This window comes from Schistocerca cancellata, chromosome 1 (genome assembly GCF_023864275.1).
Source record: "Schistocerca cancellata isolate TAMUIC-IGC-003103 chromosome 1, iqSchCanc2.1, whole genome shotgun sequence".
NCBI lineage: Eukaryota > Metazoa > Arthropoda > Insecta > Orthoptera > Acrididae > Schistocerca > Schistocerca cancellata.
In genome coordinates this window covers 590,833,141-590,847,841 of record NC_064626.1, presented here as the reverse complement: position 1 = coordinate 590,847,841, position 14,701 = coordinate 590,833,141, and the positions used below count along the sequence as shown (strand labels likewise).

Here is a 14,701-nt window from a genome sequence, read left to right as displayed (position 1 = left end):
AGGCTCTCAGATCACGAAACTGCACCACGAGAAAATAATGAGAGTCAAAACTTACTGGTACTTTTAAGTACTATCAGGCAACAAAGGATTAACGTAAGTTACCTCAGATGGAACAGCCATGAAGACGTCGTAGATTAACCAGGTTCAAGTACCTTAAGTTGTATAACATGTACCAAACCCTCATATTTTCCTCCGAATAATAATATTATCTTTTATTATTGCGTTGGTTTTGATGTTGGTGGGGGTAGAGTGCGGGACACCGCCCTGGAGATCTCGGGTTCGATCACGGAGAGGGGTAGGAATTTATTCTCTTTCGAGACTGTCCAAGACAGCCCCAGTTCCTCTCGGTGTGTTATCAAGGGCATGCTGGGTAGTCTCCATCATAGTGCGACGGCGAACGAATGACTGCACTATTCGTCAGACTAGAGGTCCTGTTAACGGATTGAGTGACTCACATTTTACCTTTCTTTTCAAATACGAATACTACTACTTTGACCACTTGTGTTTATCGACCGGTCGAAGCTAATCTGTCGCTTCGGATCCATGGTAGCTGAGGATGGATCTCGTAGGATTGTTGTGACGTTCCTTCACAGTGATGATGTTTCAACATTCCAAGTGTTTCCGTGGTATGTCCTCTTGTTAACAGTACTCTTAATAGCATCTTGACGATCATCAAGCTCATTGTTCACAACATCCTCATAAATGTTTACCTACGACACTTCAGTTATCTAGATCAAAATTTCCTACCTATATTGAGCTGAAGTTATATCCATTATCAGAGCATTATCTTTGACCCCTGTAAGCTCTAGAAACCTCTTCGTGTATCAGAAATACCTGTCCCTCGTGAGTTGGATGTCGAGAATTATGCTCGTATTATCACCAGTGATATGTTCTCGTATGAATCACACAGTTGTAAACATAAGAAAATGCAACCTAATTCTGTTTCACATGGCTTTAGTAACAACATACGCTTGTCATATTACACGTACCACAAAAATGATTAATATGTTCGCACATATGGTAGACATGTTCATGAATAAGAGAATAAAAACTGGGTAATCCATTGCCGTTTGCAGCAGTGTGACAGACCTGAAACAGAAACAAAATACACATATAATTCTGTGTATAAATATGCAGTTATAAAAAATTTGGAGACAATAGTTCTTGCAGCTAAGTTAACATTTCGAAAAAAAATGTTGCTGATGTAAAACCATTGTAGAGAAGTAAAATATCATATTTCTCATGGGCTACATTTGACAGGTGACAGAGAGCTACAAATACATTGGTTTGAGACAAGACACTGATGTTTATATAATTTACAGCAATCACAACGACAAGTATTGGAATAAGGAAAAAGAGAAAAGAACAGAAATAACGGTGCAGTATGTTTCACGACAAACGTGAGTAGCCTGTAGTCTACTAAACTAATGATCGTATTCCGCTGGTTGGTTAGGTGATGCGGACACATGAGAGTCTGCCATTAAATGTCGCCGATGCCTTTCTAGCATTAATGGTCGAAGCTAGCTTTCGACAATAGCCGCGGCTGTCATTGTCAGGAAAGTAACTGCTGTTGAAGATGTAACGACGATGCATAAGTTCACTAACGGTCACTGCGCCCAGGGATTCTATTCTGAACGATGAGCGTCACGCCACTCGCAGCGTCATCGTTTCCGTTATTTGTAATCCGGAACTTACTCCCGTGCAGTATCTCAGTGCAAAGTGAAAACCCCAACGCACTACTTAGTGTTATTGACTCATCTCTATTAGAGGTGTTCACGCATTCTAAATTCCATAGTCTTTCCCATGATCGAGACGCAATATTTGTAAGTGTGAGTACCGAGAATTTTTAACAGAACTAATGGGTCGCGAAAGACTATGTAATTTTACAGTATGGTGTAATCACCTGTTATGTGCTGTTATGTGACCAATGTTAAAACTAGCACCTTGCTCGACTTGTATTGAGTGACTCATTGTATTGGAAGTTCTCATCCATCGCTGAGATGACTTTCATCGTGGACGACATCTTTATAGATACTTGAAATTGCATACGTTTCTATTTTCGGTCACTAAATCAAATCGATTATCTGGCTTACTACTGATGAGTAACCCAGAACAATCTTATAAGCAAGAAAGACTACCTCAGGGGTCAATACTACCCCTATGATTTTCCACTTTTATATTTTTGAGATGCCTGAAACCAACAAAAACTAATTTTGACATTCTGACGATCTGTCACTTGTGGCTTAGCACGAGGAATTTAAAAGTACCGAGAACAGTAACTAATGTCCTCAGTGAACTACATAAATACACTGTTGCGCAACACTTAAGGACGAAAGTAACTTTTGCATGGTGTCACACTCTCAAGTAAGATAGCACGATGAAACTTGGACCATAATGAACTGCGTTAACAGTATAATACGGTGGGTAACTAAATGAGACGAACGGAAAAGACATTTTCATTCAAAGACATTACTGGAGTGACCGCCATTCATTACCGTCCTCTGGACATTAAAAATGACGGGACATGGTAACTGTCAGAGTGCGTGATCACCACGGATAGCAGTGATTGATCTACAACGTCCTCCCACGCAGGCCACGAAGTTGGTCAGTAGCTCCTGTGGTAGGGCATTGCATTCACCCACCAAGGCGGTTGACAAGTGCTGGATGGTCGTCTGTGCATGTGGACTCATGCACATGGACCATATACCGTCCAGCAGTTGTCCCCGACTTATGGCTTAAGTGCCTGATGAGATCTAAGTCAGAGGAACGGGCAGGCCCGTTCATTCTCCGAATATCTCTAGTGCCAAGGGCTCCTCCACGTGTTGTGTTCGATATAGTCACGCCAATCACTCAGAAAACATCTTTCAGGTCAAGAGTCAGGACTGAATGCACCTCTGAACGATGCGCTTTGGAAAGGAGTACAGTAACACAATAACGTTGACTTTTGAGGTCAGTATGCATCATAACGACTCCCCACACCATAACACCTGGACCACCAAAATGATCATGTTCTCAGTATTCCTGTGTGCATTACGTGCTCCTTGCTCTCGCCATATGGGGTTATGTGCAGCATTGGGATTTCTGTCATTCATCTTGTTCACAGATGAGACTACCTTTATGGCGCCTTCCACAATGTCTTTTAGACAAGGCATATCTGCACTTCTTGTGGATGACCCTGCCTCCCTTGCTGGAAGACAAGCCTTTAGTGGTACGAAGAATAATTTGGCTATTACATGATGGTGGTTCACAGGCCACTGACCTGTTGAGAGTGGAGCTAAAGCCGTCGGCACATGGACCGTGCATCCGAACGTTGAGGGTTCAGCGTGCCGAGTTTCTGAAGTCAGAGCGTTGAATAGCACGTTGGTGAGTCTTTCCGAACGGGCAGAGCCATATCTAATAGGTCAGATATTCTGAACGCGCGCTTGAACGTTGATCTACGAGACAGCAGAACGCTACCTACGTCACAAGCACGCCATGTCCCTTCGGTGCAGAGTTGTGAGGCGCCATTTGGATTTCAGTTGAACCTCATATGTATATAAACCGTTTCTAAGCATTAGCACTCCGAGAGGCTCTCTGAAACAGCCGTTAATTGTATGATTCGTTCTAATGAAATACAACAAACGTCATATTCGTGGTAAAATAATTATTGTAACTTGCGTATTATGAGAGTATGCCATTTGAGGGCAACGATATGTTCAGGATCCATTAAAAACGCATTGTTCTTTTAACAGTTTGTTATAATTAAAATTCAATTGGTAATTTAGCTACGAGTGAAGCTTTAGGACATAGTAGCGATGTAGATATACTAAATAATGCAGTGGACGCATTAGCGCTATAAGTAGCGTCATGGACTCGTAATATAATAACATTGTTGGTTTGTGGTTGACGTCGCACCGAATCTATTTTTTTTTCTAACCTTCGTGTTTTTCATACCTTCTGACACTTTTTTATCAGTTTAAGTATATACGATAATATTCGATGTTACGTAAGTAAAAATGTACACTCCTTTTGACGAGTGAGTTTACTCTGTTGGCTTAATCTACAGGATATCTTGCACTACGTGCAGTAAGATATTTCGCCCATTTTTCCTTTTAAGTTTTATAATTCAACTGTTGTAGAGATTATGCTATTTAATACGGACAGTGATCAAGTATGAATGATCTTAACGTTTTACTAAAAAGTGAGAATGATGAGATAATTTTTATAATACGTGGAGAACTATTGTAAATTTGTATTGCACATTTGTAATGGAACTTTTATAAGCCTATGTCCTTATTGACTCGACATGGTACTTTCCCTGTTTTCACGGATATCGAAGTTTTAATTTATGAATACCACAGACAGAACTGCCTGACTAGAAGGACAAGTGAGGAAAGTAAGTTTTAATAGAACTAATATAGGAATTTTACGCCCGTCCATTCCGTAAACACTGTGATTCATGAGCCAGATATAGCCCACAACGATCGCTGGAGCGCGTTGCAATCGCGTATACCACATAGGAGCCCACGTATCGTGTGCACATGTCGCATCGTTTCTGAGCGTTCAGCAGCAAGTTCAACTCCGCACGCTCAACGTTGGCGTTCGACAACACGATCCGTGTGCCGACGGCTTAAGACACTAGTAGAGACAGAAAATTCCCAATTGTCTGATGTTTCAAGAGCTCTTTCAATCATTGAAACCTACACACCCAAAGATCTTTTGTCGCCGCCTGCAAGTGGGTGTAACTCTCTTGGAATGTGTTTCCGGCCATATGTACATATCAGGTTTCCTGCTCCTTATCGTCTTAGGGATCGTTTCCTGCAGTTTGTCCCACTTAGAAAAATCGTCCGGTACATGTTATGATAAATGTAGTTTCTTATTTATGAATGATATTTCATTTAATTTTGCAAGCGCATACTAAACAGTAATTGAAAACAGATAATAGTATGTTATTCAAAACAAAAGAGTCGCTAATGGTATGGCCCGAAGAGCATTCGTACGGGTTCAGCAAACAATAGGTGGGTCTTACAATAGTGCCAAACACTGCTGTGCGTGAAAGATTAATTATGTAATATTCGTGAATCTTTTTGATGAGTGTCAAATGGAGTTTTTCGTATTCTGCGAACTTCTTTTTCTTCTCTGTTCCGACAGTAAATGATATCTTGCATTGGTTTTACCCCACGTCGGCGATGTAATACTCTGCTTGACGTATAAGGGGCAGTCAAATGGAAACGAGACATCTGGAAAATTCTCATTACTGTTAACACTTTGAGACATGAGGCTTACTGTCTTCGTGAGAAAATGTTTATGGTTGCCTACAAAACCTAATGAACAGGTGAGAATCTCTTATTTCGAAGGGAATAGATGGCCACGGAAGTCTTTCTTCAGGCACCAAAGATATGGTAATCACGCAGGGAGACATTCTGGACTGTAAGAGCTTCCCTGCGAAACATCAGCAGCGTAGTCCAAACACACAGGAATATTGACAAATAGAGTCCCTCTGTTTCAGTATAATGCTTGCGCATATGTTGGCAAGGTAGTTTAGACTACGCTGCAGAAGTTGTGTTGGAAAGCCCTTACACATCTTCGATAAATTCACGATCTCACCTCATGCAATTTCCATATTTCTGGAGCACTTAAGAAAGACATTCATTGATATCGATTTGCTTCTGGTGAAGAGGTGCATACCTTGGTACAGTCAGGGTTCCGTAGGCAGCTGCCACCACTTTTCCATGAAGGCATTGTCCTTCTCGTTCCACAGTCGGATAAACGCATTAACATGGAGACTACTTTTGAAATAATGAACAGTTTACTTGCTTTTTTCCAGCTGTCTCGTTTTAATTTGACTGCCCCATATATAAAAGATGAAATTGTAGAGCTGCATCTAAAAGAAGAAGATGTACACGTTAAATGCACAACAAAACCAAATTCTCATTCAAATTTTAACGTCCTATTATTGTAACGATACAGTTACCTCATAAAGTAGGGACGGCAAAGAAATCGGCATACAATAATGGTTCTTGCCCGCGTGCCAAAGCGCTGTTGGCTGGCTGCACACTTCCCCCACATGAGGAGGGGGAAGAGGTGGAATCTGCGGATGTGCCGCATTTAAATGGTAATGCAGTCGCACTGAATTTCACCAGATTTCATACTTCTCAACAACACATATCACGAACGAAAAAAGTTTTCGGATATTAGTCAGTTATTTTTGGATCACTAGGGCCATAACCTTTAATATGGTACAAACGAACGGCTAACAGATGCAGACAATTTCACACATTTTCACTGTTAGGCTGCCACATAATCGTGACGTATTTACTTCCATAACTGAAGAAAGCCTTTCACACACGTATGTTGATGGACAAATTTTATTACATTCTCTGTCTTATTATGGAGATTTATATATATATGACTGATCTGCAGGGCAATTCCCGTTTAAAATACAAATTCTGTTGTGTTAAAATTGTCAAGGCGGTCTCTGTTGTTTTCTTCTGGTAGAGTTTCCACATCTCCACTGCTGTTTTACGTGTGGTGTCCTTTATAGATGAGCTGCAGTGTCCCAGCATTCTCCCAATAAAATTAAGTCATTCATTATCCTTCTCTACTTCATTCAACCCGTACTCACTCTGTTTCGTATCATTACGCCTAGACACTTAATTGACGTGACTGTTTTGCGCAGTATGCTACTAATACTACTGTATTCCAACACTAAAGGATTGTTTTTCTACTCTTCTGCACCGGCTTACTCTTTCATTTTTTAAAATTATAACAAGGTGCCATTCATCACACATCATAGAAATTGTGTCTAAGTCATCCTGTATCTGCGAACAGTTATTTAATCACAGCACTTTTCCATACAGCGCCGCATCATCAGCAAATTGTTGCAGCTATTACCGAAGCTGTTTGTTACAAACATTTCTTCTAAGACGCTCAGTACTGGCAATATTATAGAAAAAATAATTCATTTCTGGTCCTCATTAGCTCTTCATTTCCTTTACAAAATCAGCTGACATGAAAGTGTGCTCTATTTGCTTCCAAGTAATTTTGATTGGATTGCAGTTTTCAAATCGTGCTGTCAGCTAAAATAATTTAGCGCTTGTGTTAATGTTTGCTGTTCAACTGTTTACTTAGGGGAGTTAGAGCGGTCATTGAAGTCAGGCCTGAAGCTGTGGAACTAGTTATGACTTTTATATCGGAAACATAATTTTCTTTGGGATTTTTAGTTATGCCCCTTAATGAGGCGCTTCAGCCAAACCAAATTAGAAAGCAAACTTACAGTTTTGCTAAACTTAATCATTAGGGTTTGGGGCTATGAAATAACTTTCAAACAAATTCCTCCTCCTTTTGAGAAAGGCATCCGCCACACTATCTAGAAAATACACTTTTTCCTGTCTGTCGATCGCTGTTTTATTATCTCAAGATTACCTGTTTCAGGCACTGCCCACCTTCAGACCATACTCATCGTTACGTAGCGATCCGTCTTAAAGTAACACAACCAGTTTCACTGTAACACAATGAAGAGCCAAAACATTATGACCAATGCCAACCACGAGATGAAATGCTGCCTGTTGGCGCTGCAGGCGCTTGATACGTTACGAAAGTACGTAAGCGGAGTTGAGATGAATGAGGAACCGTTCTAGTGACGATGCCTTGTCGCAAATTGGGAAATATATGGACAGGAGTGGCAAAGATCAGACTGTTATCGCCCAGCAACTGGGAACGGGCAGCTCAGAAATGACAAAGGCAATTGGCCGCTCGTGCGCTACTGTCGTGAGCATCTATGCAAAGTGGTTGAAGCATGGTAAGATGACGAGTTGCCAACAAGGTGTCAGACGGTCACGTCCGGTGACAGGACGTGGAAGATGGAGGCTTAACCGCTGTGTAGAACGGGACAGATCTGTGGCAGATCTGGCTGGCTATGAGCACTATGGGACTTAACTTCTAAGGTCATCAGTCCCCTAGAACTTAGAACTACTTAAACCTAACTAACCTAAGGACATCACACACATCCATGCCCGAGGCAGGATTCGAACTTGCGACCGTAGCAGTCACGCGGTTCCAGACTGTAGCGCCTAGAACCGCTCGGCCACTCCGGCCGGCGTGGCAGATTTGATGGCAAGGTACTACGCTGGTGCAGGTGAAAGTGTTTCCGAGCTCTTCGTTCAGCGCATATTGTTGAAGATGGGGCTCTGCAGCAGCTGTCCCCTAAATGCTCACTTGTTGATGCAACTACATCGTCAATTACAACCGCAGTGTTCACAGACATCAAGGCTGGACTGTGGGTCAATGGATGCATGTCGCCTGATCCAATGAATGGCTTTTCGCGTTACATCAGGTGATGGTCGCGTCCGGATACCATCATTCAGCCGAACGGTTGTTCGAAACATTCACTGTGCCATGGACGCAGGCCTTTGGCGGTTGTATTATACGGTTCACAAGGGCTTCCAAGGGACATGGGTTGGTAATCAAAGACATCACCACAGCTGTGGACTATTTTTGCAAACGACTTGCATCCTTTCATGCTTCCCTGAAGGTAATGGCGTCTCCCTGTATAAAAACAATCGGTGTGAATAACTCAGATTCTTCCTACAGTGGTTTGAGGAGCATGATATTGATCTCACGTTAGGCTCTTAGTCACAAATTCGCCTGATCTGAACCCAGAGGAACACATATGAGATGCTATCGAACGACAGATCCGCGTCCACTAGCCAGCGGCCCATAATTAACGGGAACCGCATAACCTCTGCGTAGACGTTTGGTGCCACATACCTCCGGAGAACTACCGAGGAGTTGTCGATTCCATGTCCCACAGATTAGCTGCTGTATTGCGTACCAAAGATGGATCAACGCGCCGGCTAGCAGTTGTTCATAATCTTTTGGCTCAACAATGTATTTACTCAATTTAGTATTATGATGTATAGCTGAAATGTTGATTGATGTTTCATATAACTTACTCGATTATATTTTGATGATGCCGTATGTTCACTACTAGCTGCTGGTACATCTCATCATCAGGATCAATGATGATGTCTCCAGACGGGTGACGTTGAACAGAGCCCGACCACTGCACGCCACCTGAGATGTCTCGTCTTCCGAACACGTTCTGTGTGCCGGTTTGCCGATCAGCGGTGAAAACATAGGATGCTACTGCGCCCTCCTCAACTTCACCACCAGCTGATTTACCAGTGGCCTTCCGAACATCAGAAATGTTTTCATTGAGGACATCCAGTTCAGCAGCGATCATCAGCATGAGGTTGATGAAGAACAGATTCACGCCAGTGGTCGTACTGGTTGTCACCAGGTGGCTAGAAACTTGCGTGATGTACATCACCTCGTAACCTGGAGACACCTGGAGGGCTGGTGGCAGCCACACAGGGAAGGGTGTCTTCCCACATGGCAAAGACGAGTTGGCCGAGTAGAAGGCGCACGACAGTACGGGGGCCAGGCCCCACCCCACGACTGGGAACACACCTGCCACCACCTGCAGAGGATCGGAGCTAAACAGCTGCATTGAACTACAGGTAACACGAACCAGGCTTAATATTTCTCTCACACAATTTCGTACAAATAAGTGTTCTATAATCAATTAGTAAAGCCGATTTTTAAAATTACTCTAATTTGTTTTCTATCACATAAGAACATTTCACAATCTGAGGTCTAAGATTTTAAATATTTAAGTAGCTGTAGCACACATATTAAAACAAAATTTCAATCAAGTTCTATATTTTTATAATAATTATTGCTTATTTTTATAGGAACATAGTAAAAAGACAACTATACGCAGTACTCTTGCCAGCATTGTCAGTAGTGTGTTACACTTAATTTTCGAAATTTCGCGTTTTTTATTTCCTCACTGAACGTTCGTCTCTCTTAAGATTCAACAATAGTCAGCCATCGCGCTTTTATTCCATCTTCCCTGGTACATCCTCTCCGTCTCCATGTACTGATGAAAAAGTTCTCACCATCCTTTCCTATAATTTCCCAGATTGTTTCGTAATTCTTTTGTTTTACTTTTTGTTCCATAGACAATTTTCAGTGAAGAACATAAAGCAGTCAATGAACACAATTCTTTAACATTCATTGTACACTCAAATTCACGATTCTTAATCAATTTGTAAATCTGACGAACAACAAAAATTACAGCTTTCAATTTTTCTTAACTGAAGAAGGGAAATTTCACAGGAAGGTACGCAGGATCTACCGCGTGGACAGCATTACAAACTACAAGCCTAATTTGATGTATAGTGGTGGAAGCAATGCATTTTTGTGTCTACAAGCGGTTAATGCAGGATGTTTCTAGTGACAGTCACAAAGCACCTCCGAGTTGACCTCTCAGAAAATTTCATTTTATCCCCCAGTTGGAAACTACTGCTATAGAATTATATGAAAGAATTTTTTTTATAATGATAAGTGGAAACCTGCGAGTGGAAAAGTAATGGATTTTTTCATAAAATAACTCTTTCTGCTATCAGTCATGATTTTGTGTGTATTGTGCACGATGCATTTCGGGAAATGATTCGCACTCTGAAGTGCTTTTTTCGTGTCTCTTGTACTTGGGGTGGGAAACTGCCCCTACAGGCTAAAGAATCAGCAATGATGAACGGCTTGAGGATGCAGAAGGAAATGGAAACCACTGCGTTAAAGATCCATAACGTGTATCCACATGACATGTGGCGTGTAACTGAAAAAGTGTCATGATTGTCTCTCCATTGGCAGAAGATTCCGCAATAGTCCCCCATTATGATCTCCGAGAGGGGTCTCCAAGTTGGAGGTGATCATGAGAAAAAGTTTCAATGACTAACGAAAAGATAACGTTCTACAGGTTCGGACGTGAAATATCACAAGCTTGAACTTTGTAGGGAAGCTACAAAATCTGAGAAGATAAATGCTAAGGCTCAAGATGGATATAGAAGGGAGACAGTGAAGTGAAATGGATAGAAGACAAGGATTTCTAGTCAGATGAGTATAGGGTGATACCAACAGCATCAGTAAATGGTGTCATGGGAGTAGTATTCGTTATGAATATGAAGGTAGCACAAAGAATGTGTTACTGTGAACATTTCCGTAGTAGGGTTGTTCTTATCAGAATCGACAGCAAACCAAAACCGACAACGATAGTTCAGGTATACATGCTGCGTCCGCAATCTGAAGATGAAGAGACAGAGAAAATATGTGAGGATATGAAAGGGTAATGCCGTACGTAAATGCAGATAAAAATCTAATAGACATGGGGGACTGGAATGCAGTTGCAGCGGAAGGAGTCGAAGAAAAGGTTACAGGAGGATACAGGCTTGGGACAAGGAATAAGAGAGGAGCACGACTAATTGAGTTCTCTAATAAATTTCAGCTAGTAATAGCGAATATTCTTTTCAACAATCACAAGAGGAGGGGGTGTACTTGGAAAAGGCCAGGTGAAACGGGAAGATTTCAGCTCGATTACATCATGGTCAGACAGATTCCGAAATCAGATACTGGATTGTAAGGTGTGCGCAGGAGCAGATATAGACTCAAATCACAATGTAGCAGTGATGAAGAGTGGGCTGAAGTTTGAGAGATTACTCAGGAAGAATCAATATGCAAAGAAATTGTATATGGAAGTACTAAGGAATGACGAGGTGCGCTTGAAGTTCCCTAAGCCTATAGATAGAGCAGTAAGAATAGCTCAGTAAGCAGTACACTTGAAGAGGAAAATCACAGAAGTTCGAAAGAAAAACATAGGCACTGCTGAATCCTGCCTAGTCGTCGAATTGTGGGGTGTCTACCTACTCTCTCGGATTGCTAGACAACATTCAAGCAAATAGTATGGATGAGTTTTTATTACGAAAAGGAAAAAATACAGCACTTAACTATGTGTTAAACAGATGAGCTGGAAGCAAAGGGCAACAGACAAAATAAGTGTGTTGACGCTTCTGTCTTAGTTGCCAGTCTTGATGACACTGCAGATCTGGGCCGCGACATGTCCGGCGTGGCGCTTATGTCATTTCGTATAGAGACCGCTGCTGTCACGTTGTCGTCCTGGAGAGGGGTCAGTTGGCATACAATTAGCTGACGCCTTGTCACATCCCTCTCTGCTCTCTCATTCCCGCCTGGCGTGCTGGAGCTTGACTTTACACCGTAACATTCCTCCTCTCCTCCCCCCCCCCCCCCCCCCCTCCAAAGCGACGGACCGTCGTCGTATAGGGAGTTCGACAAATGCTGAGGAGGCAGGAGCGCGGATGCTGCGATGGACTGGAAGCTGGAGCTGCAGGGGACGGCAGACCTCCAGTCGTACTATGCCATCTGGCAGAAACGTCCGCCAGAAAACGACCAGATGGGTACGCGTCCAACTCCTGAGGCCCATAACAAGATTTAGAATGCGTTAGCTGCTGTGGCGTCAGCGGGTCCAGCTCCATCGATCGGAAGAGTTGAAACGGAGGAGGTAAATGCTCCGTCTTCATGGGGTCGTCTCATGATGTGGTGATAACATCCTATGGCGGCTGCTGTGCCCGAGCCGTCCTCGGGATCCGTGAATCTGTGGGAAGTGATATAGAAGTATCACCGTGCACATGACTGTGGCGAATGTGACCGTGATGTCGGTGCTGCAATCCGTTTGGGCCTGAAATGAGATACCTACATGCACCAAATCGACGAAGGATCTCACCTCGCGCTCACCCTCTGCTGCTAAAACCCCTGGAAAACACAATATCATGCGGTGCGAAGCGATACTTCCGGCCTTCCTTCAAAGCCAGATGTTGAGGATGGTGGAGCAAGTGGAGCAGTGTCCGATGGCGGAGGCCGTGAGGCAGTTCTGCCGGCGATGGTCCATCTCGTAAATGCGAGCGATAGAACGCGGGAATTAGTTGCAATGCTTGATCCCTAATGCGTAAAGTGTGAAGTTTGGCCATCTGCTGTTTGAAGGTTGTGGCAAAACATTCCGCTTCGCCTTTTGTCTATTGATGGAACAGTGCACTAGTTAGATGCTGTATGCCATTGCGTACACAGAAAGATTCACATTCATTTGACGTTAAATGAGGGACGTTGTGCGACACTATGACTTCAGACAAACCATCGAGGCGAAAAATTGAGAACAACGCCTGAATTGTAATACGTGGCGTTGTCGAGTTCACTGCCACAGCAAAAGGAAACTTGTTATAAGAGTCTACCAAAATCAACCAATGAGTGTTCCAAAAAGGTCCCGGAAAGTCTGTGTGCATACGTCGCCATGGAGATTGCGACTTGGACCAAGGAGAGATTTTCTGCACATGCCTGACACTGCAATGCTATCTGTTCTGTTTGGGACTCCATACCTTGCCAAGCCCCCCATGAACTATGGACCTTGCCTTTGGTGGAGAGGCTTGCGTGCCACAGCGATACAGATAGTTGTGCCGTAGATGCAACCACAATGGTGGGGTATCTGTTGAGAGGCGAGACAAACGTGTGGCTCCTGAAGAAGGGCAGCAGCCTTTTCAGTAGTTTTAGGGGCAACAGTCTGGATGATTGACTGATCTGGAGTTGTAACATTAACCAAAACGGCCTTGCTGTGCTGGTACTGCGAATGCCTGAAAGCAAGGGGAAACTACATTCGTAATTGTTCCCGAGGGCATGCTGCTTTACTGTATGGTTAAATGATGATGGTGTCCTCTTGGGTAAAATATTAACAATATAAATTAATAAAATAAAATAACTGGCGTTTTTCATATTGGAGTGTGGAATGTCAAATCCCTTAATTGGGCAGGTAAGTTAGAAAATTGAAAAAGAAAAGTGGATAGGTTAAAGTTATAAATAGTGGGAATTAGTGAAGTTCGGTGGCAGTAGGAACAAGACTTTTGTTCAAGTGAATACAGGGTTATAAATACAAAAATCAAATAGGGGCAATGCAGGAGTAGGTTTAATGGTTCAAATCGCTCTAAGCACTATGGGGCTTAACATCTTAAGTCATCAGTTCCCTAGACTTAGAACTACTAAAACCTAACTAACCTAAGGACATCACACACATCCATGCCCGACCGGGATTCAAACTGCGACCATAGCAGCAACGCGGTTACAGACTGAAGCGCCTAGAATCGCTCGGTCACAGTGGCCGGTAATAGGTTTAATAATGAATAAAAAAGTATGAGCGCAGGGAAGCTACTACGAACAGCATAGTGAACGCATTATTGTAGCCAAGATAGACACAAAGCCCACACCTACCACAGTAGTACAAGTTTATAAGCGCACTAGTTCCGCAGATAAGGAAGAGATTGAAGAAATGTATGATGAGATAAAAGATATTATTCAGATAGTGAAGGGAAACGTAAATTTAACAGTCATGGGACACTGGGATTCAATAATAGGAAATTATTTATCGTCCATGTTTCACATCCATACATAGCTACACTCCATACAAATACTTCCAGAAACGACTTCCTAACACTTAAATCTATACTCGATGTTAACAAATTTCTCTTTTTCAGAAAGGCTTTCCGTGCCATTGCCAGACTACATTTGATATCCTCTCTACTTCGACCATCATCAGTTATTTTCCTAATCTAATTCCCTCAGCACGACATGACTTAATTCGAGTGCATTCCATTATCCTCGTTTTGCTTTTGCTGATGTTCATCTTATATCCTCCTTTCATGACACTGTCCATTTCGTTCAGCTGCTCTTCCAGGTCCTTTGTTGTCGCCGACAAAATTACAATGTCATCGATAAACCTCAAAATTTTTATTTCTTCTCCGTGGATTTTAATTTCTACGCAGAA

General features: G+C 42.5%; 1 protein-coding gene across 1 annotated transcript in view; it reads right to left on the bottom strand.

The window, feature by feature from the left end:
• The window catches only part of LOC126088285 (odorant receptor coreceptor-like), a 121,014-nt gene that overhangs the window by 79,403 nt on the left and 26,910 nt on the right, over nucleotides 1–14,701 (bottom strand). The window contains exons 3-4 of the mRNA XM_049906448.1: nucleotides 8,934–9,460; nucleotides 990–1,089 (exon numbers count right to left, since the gene is read on the bottom strand). Of these exons, the coding sequence (XP_049762405.1) occupies nucleotides 990–1,089; nucleotides 8,934–9,460 (627 nt within the window). The remainder of the gene's footprint in view (nucleotides 1–989; nucleotides 1,090–8,933; nucleotides 9,461–14,701) is intronic.